This window comes from Aphidius gifuensis, linkage group LG1, assembly GCF_014905175.1.
Source record: "Aphidius gifuensis isolate YNYX2018 linkage group LG1, ASM1490517v1, whole genome shotgun sequence".
NCBI lineage: Eukaryota > Metazoa > Arthropoda > Insecta > Hymenoptera > Braconidae > Aphidius > Aphidius gifuensis.
Genome location: NC_057788.1, coordinates 32013246 through 32031357, shown reverse-complemented (window position 1 = coordinate 32031357; position 18112 = coordinate 32013246). Strand labels below are relative to the sequence as shown.

The following is an 18112-nucleotide window of genomic DNA, read 5'->3' as shown; positions in this document are numbered from 1 at the left end:
TGTGTTTATTCTATTAAGTGACACTAATTGAAAAATAAAATGGTAGCATATCAATTACGTAAAGTTCAGATTTTTTAAATATAATGCATGAGTATATAAAAAATATTCTTATCCTAGGACAAAAAAAGTCTACTTTTAGTGTATAGCAATATGTATAAATAAATAATTTGATAAAAAAAAAAAGTAAAAAAACGCCAGTGACTTACCAGCAATTAAAAAAAAGTATAATTATCTAAGTATATGAAAATAAATGGAAAATAATTATTGTTTTATCAATATTGTGGATTTATCGAAGGACATTAGTATAGAAAGTATGAAAAATAAAAAAAATATTATTTGTTGAAATGTTTTATGTATATTTAATATTTTATTTTAATTTTTTTTTTTTTTCATATTAAATTTTTATTTATTATTATAATTAATAGTTTAATTTTAAACAATAACAATTTTATTAAAAAAGACTTTTACTGTATACTAATGAATTATCAAATATACCTATTTAAAAATTTATCATGCGTCCGCATTACTTTTTGTTTCTTGTTAACTTTAGTTTTCAAGGATAATACAATTTTTTTTTTATACTTATCGCATCAAGCAATTTTAAATGTATTGATAATGACTCATGTGCAATTAAAATATTCCACGTAGTTCTTTATAGCAATTATATCCTCTTATCGTTATCATAAAAAATGTATTAGAAAGAAAAGTCGACAATATTGCATTTTAAAATTCCTATAAAAGTCACAAAATTTTAAGCATTGACATCAGTAAAGTTTTTATGTTTGAATTTGTCTTCAAATAAATATAAACTACAATGGCTGGAATTTCCAAAGTAAATTGACTATAATTTTTATATTTTAAATCTAACTAATACTAATATATTGTTATGAAACAATTTATTATATATATTTCAGAAAATCATGATGTCAATGTTTATCATTGGTTTCATTCTGTTATTGGAGGGTAGTGTAGAAGTTTTGTCTGAACCTACACCTGAACCCGAAGGTGAACCTAAAGGTAGAGCATATCGTGAAGCAAAAGGTGAACCAGAAGGTGAACCTAAAGGTAGGGCATATCGTGAAGCACAAGGTGAACCAGATGAACCACAAGGTGAACCAAAAGGTAGAGCACTACGTGAAGCACAAGGTGAACCAGGTGAACCACAAGGTGAGCCAAAAGGTAGAGCACTACGTGAAGCAAAAAATAGAGGAGTACGTCAAGCACAAGGTGGACCAAAAGATGGACCAGAAGGTGAACCAAAAGATGAACCAGACATGCGCACTTGGTAGAGAAGCACTTTTCATTTACAAAATATTCCAGGATATGTAATATAATATTAAATAAATGATAATATTTATTTGCTATTACGAATCAATTAATGTAACCAAAAATTATAATTCCATATTTATATAAAATTAAATAAAATTCGAAAAACAATATATATATATCAAAAGTTATTTGTCTTTTTTCATGGTACATATATAAATTGTATTTTTTAATATCCACTCAGTCAAATTTCTTGCAATATTTTTCTTTCAATAATAGATATCTATAATATTTGTTTCAGTTGAATTTATTTTTTATTTTTTCACTTGAAATTTATTAAGGCGAATGGTTTTATAAGTATTATTATTATTATCATTTGAAAAAACAATTTAATTTATAAAAAAAATTAAATTATAAATTAAAAATGAAAAATTAATATCAAGAGATTGCACATTTTTTATTTATTTTTAAATAATAACAATAACAATAATTGCATAGCGAATATTTTAAAATAAAATGTAAATGCTTGTTTCTTTTTAACTCTGATGAAAAGTTTTCAAATGGTGCAAATATTATATCTATTTTTTTATTATATTCTTTATATTCTAAAAAAATATCAATTACTTAATTTTTTAGTATCGAAAAAAAAAAAAAAATTATTTGTTATATCTGCGTATATTTATTAAAAAATATATATAAAAAGAAAAAATTAATATTCTTGAAACTAAAGTTTCAACAAGTATATACTCATGCCGTAAAATTTTGCAATCTTTATCTTGAAACTCAAAAGTTTTACTCAATATAAATGTTTTGCATAGGCGTAATGGAAAATTATATATATATATATACACTTGATAAAAAAAAATTCATAACTAAAAACTCAATTTAAAACGTAAATATATAAAATAATAATTAACAAATTTTTTATAAATTTAATGTGATACAGAAAGGGAAAAAAAATTTATTGCCAATTTCGTCGTGTCATTCAAACTGGTTGTCTATTATTTATTTAATATAAAAAATGTCAAATCAAGTAGAAATTTCATTCGGCTTATCTTTTTTCTCATGTGTAAAAAAATAAATAAATAAAATATTATATAGGTATATGAAAAATATTGTCAAGTAAAATCCATGTCAATCGTATAAAATGTAAACACTTGTTGGATTATCTTTTCCACAAAAAATTGAATATATTTTTGTTAATCTTGAGTGTAAATTTGATTGCATCGAGTTTTTCTAGAACGCGATATATATTTATCTACATTTCAAACTTGAATACAGGTTTGATAAAGAAAATAAAAAAAAAAAAAATAATATTAAAAAATATATGCATACAACTGCAGGGTGTTGTCAAAAAATATAAAACCAATGTAGTCAAATGAAACGACAATAGTTGATAAGCATATTAATCTCAAATCACATTTATATAATAATAATAATAATATATACAAGTTGTCCCTTAGTAAACTAACGACTGATACTAATATTAAAGTTGCCCAATGGCAATGATAACCCAAGGCTATAAAACAGTTACAGTAAAGTCGTTTGCAGTTGTCATCACCACTGTCATTTCATATATGATACAACTCATACACAAACTTCAACATGAACTCTATATGTATGTATGTATGTACAAAAATAAATATTATAAACTTTATTTCAATCACAAAGTTGTATTAAATTATAATATATTTTATTTATATTCATTTTGAAATTTAATTTTAACATTTTATATATTTTAAAAAAAATAATTAAATCTTAATTTTATATATTTAATTTATAAGTCTGTTTATATTATTTTCATTCAATTTCATGATAATTTTTTTACAATGATTTTTTGTTTAAATTTTTATTTTTTTATACGACGAATGGAAAAAGTACTCGAGCGAGTGTTTCTGTAGTGCACAAAGCGATTGAATTTCGTTTCGGTATGACGGAAATGATATATAAAAAAAATAAAAATGAAAATATAACTCTTATCATAGAATCGCAATGTACAAACTATATTCTGTCTTTCACGACATATCAAGAGACATGCATGTGTATATAAAAATGTATATGTTTAGTGTCATATTCGTGTGTGACTGTTTCGATTTTGGATGATATTGGCAAACGATAGATGTTGCTTGGGGCAACAATAATATTGTCCATTATTTTTATACGAGTCTTTATTCGTTTTGTTATACAGGTATATTGCAATCTTATTTTATTGTATACGAAAAAAATTTATACACTATCGCATTAGAGGTAAATGAGCAAAAGTGCCAAAAAAAGCCTATTAAAAAAGTAGAAGAAAAAAAAATGTATCTTATAATATTATTTAATTGATAAAATACTCGATAAGAAATTTTATTTTATTTATTATTTACGTTTTTATATGTAGGTATATATGAAATTAGTATACCTATTATTTTTCCTCCTAACCGCAAGAAACAAGTTTAGCCGCGTGATTAAATTCAAACAGTGTGGGGATTTATTTCATTGAGACAATTAAAATAAGAAAATAATAATATATATTGAGCAGTTAATCCAACAATAAAATTAAAACAACAACAATAGCAACAACAATAATTTATAATAATCAAAATATTTCTTACAAGTTACAGTTTTAAAAGAAGATAAAAAATAGACACACTCCTAACCAGCAATCTGATACAATGATGGGAAATTGTCAGGAGGTATTTCGCAATATCGAAAGATCCCACAAATATACACACACACATACAAAAAAAAGTTTTCAGTTATGTTTCACAAATGCGCTTTGAAAAAGAATTTTCAAAAGCTCAGACATTGGCTTTTCCACATTCGACGAGCGTGTTAAGGCTTTTCATGTCACTATATCATCGTTTTAAAACAAAAACAACATTGAAAACCTCTTATCCGATAAAAATATATTAAAGAAAGAAAAAAAAAAAAAACACGTCAACTTTTCTTATGCCTATATTGAAGAAAAACGATAATAAAAATATATATTACATCAAGGTATTTCAAAAGAAATTGTTATTTTAAAAATTTCTCATACAAAGACTTTAGATTTTATATATATATTTTTTATCTTATCAATATTGTATATTAAAAATTACATGAAATTTCTCAAATATTTCAAAAAATAATTGTATATTCATAAAAATCATTGGTTTATTTGTAGGTATATTGTATATTGTATATGTAGACCATGAACTAAAAATAATGCCTTGTGCAGCTGTATACCTACACAATCCAAATGCTCATTAAGCCATATTTTTCAGACTTGTCACCAATGCAAAAAAAAAAAAATTATATAAAATACGCAATTGTGTACCATACGGTAATTAGACCATTAAAAAAAAAAAAAAACCAAAAGTAAATAACGTTTTGTTCAATTTAAAAATGAAAACGAAAAAAAATTAATAAAATTGTATTTTACTATATAATATATAAAATATGTTATAAAAATTTTTCATCGTGACAGCTAGTTTTAAAAATTTATTATTGAAAATAAAATAAAAATAGATAAGCAGTCAATTTATTTATACGCATATACATATATTTTTATTAAATTATAATAATAACAATAATGATTTTTATAAAGAAGAAAACAAGGATATATAAGCAAGATTTCATTGTGCCAATGGCAGTGAGAGGCAAAGGGTTGAAAAAAAAGGGTGAGATAAAGAAAGAAAGAGAGCGAGAGAGAAGAGTAGGAGAAGATATAAATAAAGGTAGTAGGGGAATCACGAGACTCGCGGCGCAAGCATGAAAAGCATCAGCCCCAATGGACCAAATGTGTATGACAGAGTACACTGAGTGTGCTGAGTTTAACCAGGAGAGGGTTGGACCACACAAGAGGGTTGCAATTGTGCTACAGTCGCCTCGCGACACTTGCACGAGCTTAATCGTGTTGACAACAATTTAAATATAAACTTTATTGTATATTATGAAAATTTAAAAGAAAAGAAATATATTTAAAAAAATACAAATGTTCTTTATTTTGTATTTTTTTTTTTTTTTTTTTCGTCATTGAAAAAAATTAAATTTCATGAGTTTAAATTTAATTAAGTGTTAGAACAGTAATTTAATTAGTTTTATTGAGAATTTTATTTAAGATTTTCTTTTGAAAAACTTGTATTTTGTGCTGTTTTTTTTTTTAATCAAAGAGTGATACATCATTTTAAAGGGGTATGTACACTTTTTTATACTGAATGTATTTTATTTATTTATTTATTTTTTTTTCATTTGTGATTTGTGGTTTCTACGATGTTCTCTTTGATGGTGATATTCAATAGAAAAAGTAAATGTATGTCAGTAAAATTGAGAAAATAAAAAACATAAAATTCTGGAAGATTGCCAGTAAGTTGAGAAAACCTGTTGATGTTTTGATTAAGAAAATATAAGCCAAATAATTTTTGGACTTTTTTTTTTTTTTTTTTTTCATTTTTAAATAGCTATTATGGCCTTTGATATATTAATAAATTTTTTGCATAATAATATTTAATATTATATCACTGTATTTATGATTTGACTTTAACGTCAAATTTTGTGAATAATTTTAAATTTATTCATCGACTGGTTATTATTTTCTAAATATTTATCGTAAATACTCGTGACAAATATATATTATTAACTTGCAACCAACCACGTGCGCACACAGCAATTTTTCACTTTAATAGAAAAACTTTTTATACATTTTTTTTTCATAAAGCTGCTGCTTTAAAAATTTCTATTTATTTTTTTCTCAATCAATCGTGTAATTTGACATGTCAATATTCAGCATATAAATATATTAAAAAATATAATAGGTATATACTTTTTATCATTTGCAGTATAATAAAAACAAATGACAAATTTATAAATGTATTTTGAAAAATTCACTAGGACCTGTTGACAATAATCTTTTTGTTTTTAATTATTTTTCCCTGCAGAGATAAAGAAATTTTTAATAAATATTTTTTTCAATTGAAAAAAAAAAAAAAAAAAACCGTATAAATAGCTATAGTAGATTTAATATATAAGCTTAATTCTCAAAGGCAAAAAAACTTGATATTAAATTGACAATAAAGTTGCTCTTTTTCATTTTTTATCATATACTTTTTTTGCCTACCCATTTTTTCTTTGCTGTGATATTTTTTTTTCTACTCGATATCAAAGTGATTTGACATACAGAAAAATATATATACATATAAAAAATGTGAATATAGATATAGATAGAGGAATGAGGATATAGGTTTATTGCAAAAAGTAAATGCACGTGGCAGATGTTACCTGGGTTCTTGTCGTGTGGTTTGTGTTGCCATACGGCAACTAACATGTTCACTGTGTTGCCACTGCTATGAAAATTTATTTGAAATGACCATACAATGATCATTTAATATTTTTTATCAATTTTAAAAATACTCTAATTATCGAAGAATTTATAAACACCAGTAAAAAATTTAAATATAAACAAAAAAAAAGAATCATTTTTTTTTTTTTTTTCATTAATAAAAAATACTGTAATTATCGGAAAATTTATGAAAAACAATAACAATATTATCGTTAAAATAAATATGTCGCTTTTAAAATGAAGGAAAAAATTATTTAAATATTATTACTAATGTAACTTGTAAGCGAGAGTACGTAATCAAAGTATTGGCTCAAATCGATTTCAAATAGAACAAACTTTCTTCAACAAGGCTATATAATTTTTGATAAAAAAAAATTTTAAAAGAAAAAAAAAATGTCAATATATATATAGCTCTTAAATTATCAATGAAAGTTACACTCTAACTTGTGCAAATAAAAAGCTCCTTTTTTCAAACATAAAGATTTATAAATTCGATGACAAACAATGACTTTTAAATAATGATAATAATTATTATTATTATTAAATTATTTAGTAACTAATATTAAATAAATAACTTTATTTTTAAATTCCTATATATATAAATTTAATTTTTCGAATATTTTAAAATTGTTCATTTCAACTTGAATGAAACAATTAAAAACTTGGATAAAAATTCTACAAATTTTCGAAAGTTATTTTCCTGTAAAAATAATTAAAAATATATTTCTAAAATACTTTGGGTATTTATTTTCAAGTTTATAACAGAAATTATATTGAAATAAAAATATAATAAAAGCAGCATTTTTTTCGTCTATACTTTTAAAATAAAAAATTATGAAAAATAAATAATAATTACAAAAGCATTAAAAACTCGAGTCATTGTAATCGAGTACAACATCCACTATATACAACATCCATTTTGTATAATTATTTTTGACTATCATTGAAAATGTTTGAGTAAATTTTAAAAGCTCCAATTTTTACAACACACTATTTTATATATATATTATTTTTTTTTTTCATTTACTCTAAAAGTTTTATCAATTTAGAAAAAAAATTTATCGCATCTCATAAAAATCACTGACAATTATAGCCAAATGTTTTTCATTTTAAATTCATCTTGCCATTTTTATGCATTTATTTTTTTTCTTTTTTCATTTCCAACTGGTACACAGTGCAAAATTTTTTCTGTTTATGTGTATTTTTTAAAAGCATAAACGCGTTTCATTTTTTTTTATATTTTTAATCATCATTGTATTTTGTTTTTTTTTTTTTTTTTAAATTTAATGACAACACCTAGTCTACGCTTTTCCATAATAAACTCGAAAATTTATGTTCCAAATTGTTCCATATGCATCAGAGAAAGATAAAAAGAGAGTTGACATTGCGTTGTGCTGCAGAGGATCGCCACACGCACTATGACCATGCTTATATTTATTACGATAGGTTTTCACCCAAAATATGCAACGACCTGCAAATTTATTGTTTCACCCCCTTTTTTTCTTCTCTTTTTCTCTCTTTATATATATATTTATATACACCTTTATTTTCTCATTTTATTTGATTTAAAAAAAAAAGCAAATATTTTTTTCTGCTCACACAAAAATGGCTGTGGTCTCTTTCACTTCCGCATGTGGACTTTTTTTTTTTTTTTTTTTTCTGTTGGTTTTTTACACCAACGAATATATAATATGCTCTGGTTTTTCCTCAATGAAAAAATATATTTATACAGATCTATAAATCATTCATTATTTTATTCATTTAAACGTAAATAATTTTTTTTTGTTGGGTTATTTTAAAAATAAATTATTATTATTTTTTTCATTTGTTTTTCAGTTATCAGTTGTTAATGGGTCTTACTGTTGGATATGAAAATTTAATAATAATTAAAACATAAAAAAATTAGGTTTTTTTTTTAAAAGTCTTATCGTGCAGGCTCTTTGATGAGTCCTTTAGGACAAATGCGAAACTAGAGCACACAGAGTTAGTAAAAAAAAAATAAAAAATAAATAATATTTTAAATGAAAATGTAAAAAAAGTTGTGCTTTACACATAAGTCAGACAACTTGAAGCCCCTGTAGCTCATAACGATAAATGCGCAATTTTATTTTTACAGTATTTAAAAAAAAAAAAAACATTTATGCTACAATCTGTATAGCTGTCTCATATTATATAATGCAAAGAAAATTGTTTTTAAAATAATGATTCATATAAATTTTTTAATTATTTATTATATTCTCATGTACATGTATAAAAAATCATTATCCAATACTAGCTTAATAGATCAAAAAAAAAAAAAATTATAAAACATATTTTTTCTTTTTTTTTAAAAAAAAAAACTATGATATTCTGTCAATTTTAAAAATGTTTTATTCATAATTTTAATAATGTTCATAAAATAAAGGCAGTCAATAAAATTGATCGACACAAAATTACCCAATAAATAAAAAAATAAATAACAATAGAAAAGATGGAAACAAAATAATCGGACATGTATATTTATAAAAAAATTTTAGTATTGTTGAATTTGCAGATTATTCGTATTTCATGCGTTATGAGAACTCTTTGGTATACATATAACCTCAATGAGTACCTACTTGAGCTTTTAAAACAATGGTGCCTATATAGTATATGCTCGTCACTGCGCTTGAAGTTCACACTTCAATGCAGCACCAAAGTGTGCGTCGACTTTTTTTTTTTTCACATTTAAAATTCATGGTATAAATACTTATATATATGTATGTATGTGTAAATATCAATGCATATATTCATTTCATTTGTTTGCATGGATTCATAAAAAAAAAAAAAAAAAGTCAGGAACAAAGAATCATGAGACAATTGAAAGAATAAATTAATAAAATATTGGAACATCTGTTTAAATAAATAACAATAGGTGCAGTAAATTTGTAAATTTTAAAACTTGTATATAATATAATCACTAAATTTGACAGTTAATTTTAATCTTTAAGTTTTGAAAATTCATGGTAATCTTTCGGCCACCTTTCTTCCTCTCTCTATATCCTATCAAAAGTTATACTTATCCAGTAAAGCAACCAGTTTCTTTATGCAATTAAAAAGTTATCTGGACGACGTTTATCCTCCAAACTAATATTATACATTCAACTTTATATTATATACATATACTTTAATAATAATACATATATGTTTTTTATTATTATTATTATATTTTCTTTTTTCAATGTATATATGTATAAAATTCAAATACCAATACACGCACACATTTATACATATTTAATCTAGAATCTTTCTCAATGCCATTTGACTCGCTTCTTAACCCCTCTGGCTTCAAATAGTTTCAACTTGATTTTGCGGCTCATGGAGCATCGAATTTTCTCTCAACTATGCTCAAAGATCCCAAGACTTTCATATATATATACACTTATCTCCAGATCACGTCACATTAGCTATATCTTACTTGCTAGTTTTTTTTTTTCATTTGGCCATTTTTCTATTCCTCACTCTGTTGCGCACCATGAAATTCAGGCAGACTGCCCAATTTATATAAATTTATTTACTTCTCAACACGCTGGATTAACTACTTGGGATGACACTTGGTTTATTTTTTATACATTGTATTGTTATTATTGTTTTTATTTATTTATTTATTTATATGTGTACTTATTGCGAGTTTTTTTTTTTTATTGCTTTACGTCTGATTAAATTGGCTTCATATACCTTCATAATCCTCAAATCATGTTGGAGTTTACGGAATACAAATAAATTATACCCTGACGTCTTTTTTATTTTATGATGATGATGATGGTATATCGGTTTGTGATGAAAAAATACTAATTTTGTATTGCATGAATTTATTTTTTTCTTTTTTGTTTTATATACATTTTGGTATGTACCTATGTATTTGTATTTTGTTGAAAATTGAAATTTTTTGATTTAATATTTATATTTTTCGTTTTATCTAAAATATTGAGTGTTTTTATAAAAAAAAATTCGGGCTCGGTCTAGAAAATATATATATGAAATAGAAAAAAGTAGTCAATTGTATTTTCTTGTTCTTTACATAAGTTAATCCAATATTTTACTTTTCTGACATAGATAAAAAATGTGAGTCACAAAGTGTCTATCTCAAATAACTTTAGGCAGTACTGAAAATTGCGTTATCAAAGTAACCGTAAAAGAAAAAAAAGAAATCAAAAAAATTTGAAAGAAATAAAAAAAATTTGTCGAATATTGTGGCGAAAATAAAATGTTATTACTTATTATTATATATAAAATACAAGAATGTTTATTTTTTACAACTGGATATATATTTCAGAAAAATAAAAAATATATATAAAATAAATGTTAATGGTAAATTGGTATAGGTATATATATATCAAAAATTGAGTTAGCGTACAGTCCGCACGTCGACTTTTACCAAATGATTTATTTTATTTTACGGAAGGATGGACACGTCGGTCACAGGAAAAACAATCTTTTGCAGGTTATAGGCACACAAAATGCACTCATTCGAATATACGAAACGTCAGCTACCATTGAAAATCTTTTCTATTACTACCACTCAGTTTTCACAATATATATCGAACAAAAAACAAAAATAACAAATGAAAATACCAACTGACACATCAAAAAACAATAAAAATTATTTAAACTATTGTTTGATGAATACAATAAAAACAATAAATTAAAGATAATAAATATTTATTGAAAAGCCAAAAGCAAGAGAACTCGGAAGTTCCGTGGGTCTTGGATTGAGTTGTCAACTGTTGAGTAAACTATCATGACTAATCAGTGTTGGTGGTGGTGATGAAACCACTACGGAAATATTTTGGTTCATAACTACACATAGTCCTGAAAAAGTATCAAAAAAAACATACACACAGAGTGAGACAATTTAAAATAGATGACAAGAGAAAGGGGTTTTACAAAAGAGGATACGACGTACGGATGTCCGGCAGTCCGTCACTGGCTATCCCCTTGATATCTCCGGTGAGAAACGCGTCATGGCACGCTGGTGCTTCACCATATCGCTGTTATATGTATATATTGTCTGCAGCAGCGCATCATATATACATGCACAAAATACAACAAGTTTAGATGATGATGGTAGTGTGATGGTGATGATGAAAAAGGGGTTGCATCACAAGATAGGATGATGGTATGACAGAAACATGGTGAAGAGTGCCAGGGATTCAGTTGAAATGGTCCCTAACATTTTTCTCTTTCTCTCTCATCTACTAAATATGTATACAATTAAAATGCACATATGGCCTTTTTGTAATGCCATTGTATTAACAATTATTTCAAGAGTACTATACTATGATATCATTTGCAACTTTTGCCTATTGGTTGCATTTATAAAAAGTTTAGTATACTGATAGTTTTTAATGATAATTTAAAATATATGTAATTATAAATAATTTGAAAATATAATTTAATTTATTTGATTGATTGTTGAAGAATTTATATATAATATGAAATCAATAGACTGATTTAATAAATAGTGGTTAATGATGGTATATTATAAATTTATGAGAAAGCACCATGAAAATCTTTTGTGATCCAATTCAGACAATAGAGGGTTTTGTAAATTTAGCATCGTCGTTGTATTATATATATTGGCTTGTATATACATTACACATATAAACTTGATGATGTATATAGACATCAAGACCGGACACTCTTTGATTCAAGGCTCAATGTTTGTACATACACATTATACATATATATATATATGGACCATGTCAATTCATGAATCATTATTGTTGTTGAATATATATATACCTTTATGAAATAATCGTGCGAATATGATCCATGATAAAATACACACAAATTTTATAGGTTTATATATTTAATATGTCTATAACCATGTCAAATACACTGCAAGCTGATGTTTTTGACGAAAATTTTCATGGATTTAACGTAGTTTAATTTAATATCATATATATATATACATATACATAGTGTACAATAAACAAATACACTATATTTGACCCATCATATAAAAGAAAAGTTAATATTTTACTATTTGCATACATATGTACCTATATAAATTGAATAAATATGGTGACGTTGTCAATATTAAATTAATGAAAAATATATTTTTAAATTTTCGAATAAGCAAGTGTTTTTTTATTGTTTGAAATTTCATCATCTTATTTGGTTCTTCTGAATAAAAAAGAAAACAAAAAAAAAATCTGCTCAATTTATATTGGCTTTGTAATATACTTGAGTATTTTAAGAATCTTATAATTTTTTTATTTTTTTTATTATATACATATATATATACGAGCTTGATGCTTTATGTATATACGCATTGATTGTTGAAGAAAGAGCTATGAAGAAGATAAAAAACCAATTTTCCACCTAATTTTACTTGAAAAAAATCAAGTGTTTCCGTACTGATAGATCGGAAGTCTATTTGGCTATTGGTGTGCAAAAGACGTGCTCGATGACGTTCGTATATTATTTTTAACTTTAACATAACACACTTTTTTTGTATTAAAAATAAAATATTCAATATTCATTTGCCAGAAAAAAAAAAAAATAAATAAAAAACATTTAAAAATGTTTAATATATATAAATAAAGCGAAAATAAAATGAAAAAAAGTGTGCGTATATTTATATCTGGCTATTGACAAATAATATGTCAATCAGGAAATCCATATTAATATACTAGGTATATAAAATAAAAATTGAATATAGAAAAAGCCACAAAGCAATGCAACCCTCTTGTGCTTATTTTTCAGTCAAAAAAAAATTTAAAGTTGTATCACGTAGCTATTGGATTTATTGTTATGCCACAATGTCAGAACAGATATTTTACTGTGAATCCAGCACTGTGCTTTCATGCAGCTTTCATCCAACAAACTAACCAGTCATAATTTGAGAAAAAAATAAATAAAAAATACAATTAAAAAATTATTTTTTTCTTTACAATAATAATTATTAATAAAAAAAAAAACATTTACGCGTTGTTTATTGTTTTAAATGTAAACTATATTATATTTTTCAAGTGGTAAAGTTTCACGTTTGTCTGAAAAGCTGTAGCATAATAACTAGTTATTTTTTTATCTTATTTATTTTTTATTATCCTTCTTCTTTTTCAATCTCAACCACTTAAAAAACTACAGAGCTTTATTTTTATTTTTTTTCTTTAAGATTTGTATCGTGATTTTTTTTTTTTTTTTTTTTGTTTGGTAAGCCCATCGAGGAGGTTCTATTACTTAGTTGAATAAATAAGTCGTGTTTAATCCCTCCGTGATTTCACTACTCCTTGTCGTGTACAACGACCGTAAACGTCGTTCTTTGCTAATGATCCCTTCTCGTTTTTTTCTTATTTTCATTTTGAGCTTCTCTTTTATTCTTCTTTCTTCTCCTCCTCTTTTATCCCAATATCCTTTTTTTTTTTTTTGATTCAGTCTTTATTTTTATTCATTTCACTTGTTTTTCTTTTTTTTTTTTTTGTTCTTGGGAGTTGATGTCGTTTCTCATACCTTTACTCCTTTTTCAACAAATTCTATACTTGAAATAAAGGCAAAATCAATTTGATGAAACGAAAAAAAAACAATGGTTAATTATCAAATTGACAATGATAAAAGCTTGTCATTTTTTTTCAAATTAAAAAATAAGGTTTAATAGGAAAAAACTAGGAAATTAATAGATCGAAATAATTATCAAGTAGTACATATCAATATTTAGTCAGACTACAAATTCAAAAAATTTATACTCAACATAAAATGAAAAAATTATCAATCAAAATATATTATTGTCAAACAAAATTTACTGTTTGATAATGATTTTTATATGAAAAATTAAATAAATAACAATTTTTTAATATTATGCGAGTAAAGACAAAAAATAATAGATAAATGAAAAAGCAAATTTAAATAGCAGTATATTAAAAAATTATATAACGCAAAAATAAAAAAAATCATAGCATATTGTACAATGAGATATGAATTTTTATTTTCTATACGTATTTTCATAAAAAAATGAAAAATATTTCAGATTATACAGAATTATGTTTATACAAGTTTTTAATCCATGTGAAACACGAAGGCTTATAAAAAGTGAATATAGATATGAAAAAATAAATAATAAAAAAAAAGTGTCGACAAGAGGAAAGATGAATTTTGTGAGAAGAGTCGAGAGGAAAGCTTGCAGAAGGATTAGCCACTACAACAACAAGATTCTGTTCAGTTGGTAACACTGGTTTCAAAAATAGATTTGCCTTTTTTTCTCTTTACTTTTTTGAAAAAGAATTATTAAAAAAAAAATCCAACGTTAAAATGAGAGGTTAAAGTAAGCGTGATGTTGAAAAGACTTTTGTAATGAACATAGATTTTTATTTTTTTTATTTTTTACCCCTAAGGTTTTTGAAGTTTCACAGACAAAGAATAAAATTGTTTAGAATGCTGAAATTTAAATAAAAAATATATCACCAGTGTATGTGTATATTATATATAAAAAAAAAAAATAAAAACATATTAACTTTTAGCGAGAAAAATAAAATAAAAATATAAAAAAATTAGCATTTTAAGTTTAATCCTTTTTAAAAAAACATATATTATTATTTTCATTATTAAGTAGCCAAATATAAATATTATAAAAATCAAGAGAACATAAAAAAAATTATATAGGTATATATATATTTTCCCTTAATTTTTATTTATATATAATGATATATTTTTATTAAAGTTACATCAAAGTTATATGATATTTTATAAAAGATTTTTTTTTTTTTTCAAAGTATGTGTCTGGCAACTGAGTGACTTTGAAATCACGTTTTAGATGGATAGACGAATTGCGAAACTGTATTTCAACTTGGTCAGTATATACACACACACACACACACTATATGAAAGAGATGCTTATTGGAATAGGATAAAGTAGACTATTTGAAGCATTGTAAGTAAGTGAATGCTACCCGCATGAGGCCAGACAAACCAATAATTCTAGTTATTGTTAAAAAAAAAATTTCCTTCTTATTTCTATACTTTTTTTTTTTTTTTTTTTTCAACAATCTAAACCATTTATGTTTTTTTTATATATATATACACGTTGAGGATTATTGAATAGCAATTCCAAACATATAACCGTATCGCTCGGACCACAGACTTTATAATAAAAAAAATAAATATACCTGTATATATTGTATTGTTAAAAATATCTAAAATGTATTATTATTTTATCATAAAATATATAATATATTTTTATCATCTAAAAATAGCAAAAATAATAAATAATAAAATATTTATTTTTATATACAAAATAATAAATACTGTGTTATATTTTTAAAACAATATAATATTGCGGGTAAGCTTGTTTTTTATATATAGAATTGGCATTTGTAGTTGCGAATCGTTGTAGTGCAAGTATTGACAGTATTGTCATGATGGTAAACTCATTATAAATGTTTCTTATGCATCTGTCAACGAGAAAAGAGAATTGAAAAGCTGACAGTATATTATATGTATACAAGTTTGTTGATGAAAAAGGTGTAAACTACATATGTACGCGTATATCGAAACGAGACGAGATTTTCAGAGTACTCTAGGTTTAACCAACGTCTTAAATAAATTAAATACTAATGCACTCATACTGACGCATTAATGATATCACTAATTTTATTGTACGCCATATTATATATGTACAGTGTATCTTAAAAAAAATAATTCAAGATATTTTTTAAAGTCTATATATTTTATTGTTGTATATATGTATAGTAATATTATGAAATGAAATTATTAAATTAAAATTTCATGGTTCATCTGTTATAACTCGTAATAAGACAAATAAATTAATTAATCTTCAATATGTATAGTTATTTAAAAAGTCTCTCGGATAGTTAAATTATTATATTAAAATACCTCGAGGATATTTTAACTTTTCCTTGTAATTGAATAGTTTTAAAATTGTTTCTGTCAATTGAGAGCTCTATACTTTTTTTTTTTAATCTACAATGATGATGAACTATTATCATTACAGTTAATTAAAATTATCATTCTTATTATTATATTTTAATAATTAATAATTCCCTTTTTCACTTTATTTAAAATAATTTACATGTAAAAAAGGATTTTATTATTTTAAACGTGTGATATGGATATATCGTGAGATTTTTTTCAACTGCCATTCACATTCCATGTGACTTGTGTGCATTTGTATGTGTGTTTAAAGATAAAGAGAATGAGAATTAAATAGAGATGGTTGTGTGTGTGTGTGTGTGTGTGCAGGAAGGAAAACGTGAGCGTTACTTTCGCGCGTAATGCATATAGAGGTGCATTACTGCATTCGCCTAGCATCTGCTTAGCAGTGAAATCCGCTTTATGTTACGAGGGATAGAGTGCTGGCATTGCCTAATGATTGCAAGGGTGAGTGAGATAGAGCAGAAGGTTTATCGCGACCGCGGCTCCCAGATTTCCGGCTCATCCCTGCAAGCCGGATCTTTTCGAGCTTGAGCCGAGTGGATGCCACACAAAACTGGCTAAAGAGAAGAGAAATGTGGCTGTTGGATGGAGGATATCGTATTGCCTTCAACTTGTATGTATGTATATTGTATTTATATATATATATATATATTTATTTATACAGAAGAGACTGTGAGAAGTGGATAAATTTACCAAGATAGAAAGAAAGAAAGAAAGAGATAGTAAAAGACGAAAATCAGGCGCGAGCGACTTGACTCAATGCTCCAGATGGTGAATCTACGTATTATTTTCATTCCATTGTCTGGATCAAGAATGTAGATCGGATTTTGTCAAGGTGTATCATTTTGCCAAGTTTTTGTTTCAAGTGTCTATGTACCTCGCGTTAATTTATTTATTTATTATTATTTTTATTTGAATGAAAATTATATGCAAATTTTAATTTTTTTTTGTTTCGTAGTTTAAAAATTTTATATATAAAAGTTAATATTCAATTTATCGATTGCTGGAATAAAAAAAGTTTTTTTAAATTGTCAGTATGAATCATTCTCTGGTTATTTGAATTTTCATATTTTTTCAACAAAGTCAAAATAAATTTTAAAAAATAATATCAAAAGTTAGATTCACACTTTATACATATAGAGAGTACATAAATAAATCAATCTCTCTATTCTACTCTCTTTATAATCTGATTCAACTGATAACTTTATTTTGTTTCTTTTTTTTTTTTGAAGCAAACAAATCAATCTTCTTTAATTATTATCTTGTTTACGATTTTCTCAAAAACAAAAAAAAAAGCTTCATTTGTTTTAAAATAGCTCGTTACAATAAGCTAATAATTCAAATTAAGCTTGTTATTTATTAGAAATAAAATTACAAAAATTTTAACTATTTTTTAAATACAAAGTAGTTTTTTTAAATACTTGCTGTGTCAAACAAATAGAACCAACAACAAATTTTCATGTTGAAGAATTACAAAAATTAAATAGGACAAATGGTCAAAAAACAACACAAAAACAAAAAGAAAACAAAAAAAGCTCATCGACTTTTGTAGAGCAATATAAACGTTTAGAACAAAAAAACATATACGTATAAACTTTTGTAAACAACAATTCAGATAAATAATTAAATGAT

General features: G+C 24.6%; 2 protein-coding genes across 2 annotated transcripts in view; both read left to right on the top strand.

Moving 5' to 3' along the window:
• Nucleotides 1-715: 715 nt before the first annotated feature.
• LOC122860561 (protein TsetseEP-like) lies at nt 716-1454 on the top strand. Its single transcript, XM_044164420.1, has 2 exons — nt 716-832; nt 915-1454. The coding sequence occupies exons 1-2, from the start codon at nt 815-817 to the stop codon at nt 1287-1289; spliced, it is 393 nt and encodes a 130-aa protein (XP_044020355.1). The 5' UTR covers nt 716-814; the 3' UTR covers nt 1290-1454.
• A 3657-nt stretch (nt 1455-5111) lies between these two features.
• Nucleotides 5112-18112, top strand: part of LOC122860559 (lachesin) — a 32718-nt gene continuing 19717 nt past the window's right edge. Inside the window, exon 1 of the mRNA XM_044164418.1 lies at nt 5112-5424. The gene's annotated coding sequence lies outside the window, so the exon portion shown is untranslated. The remainder of the gene's footprint in view (nt 5425-18112) is intronic.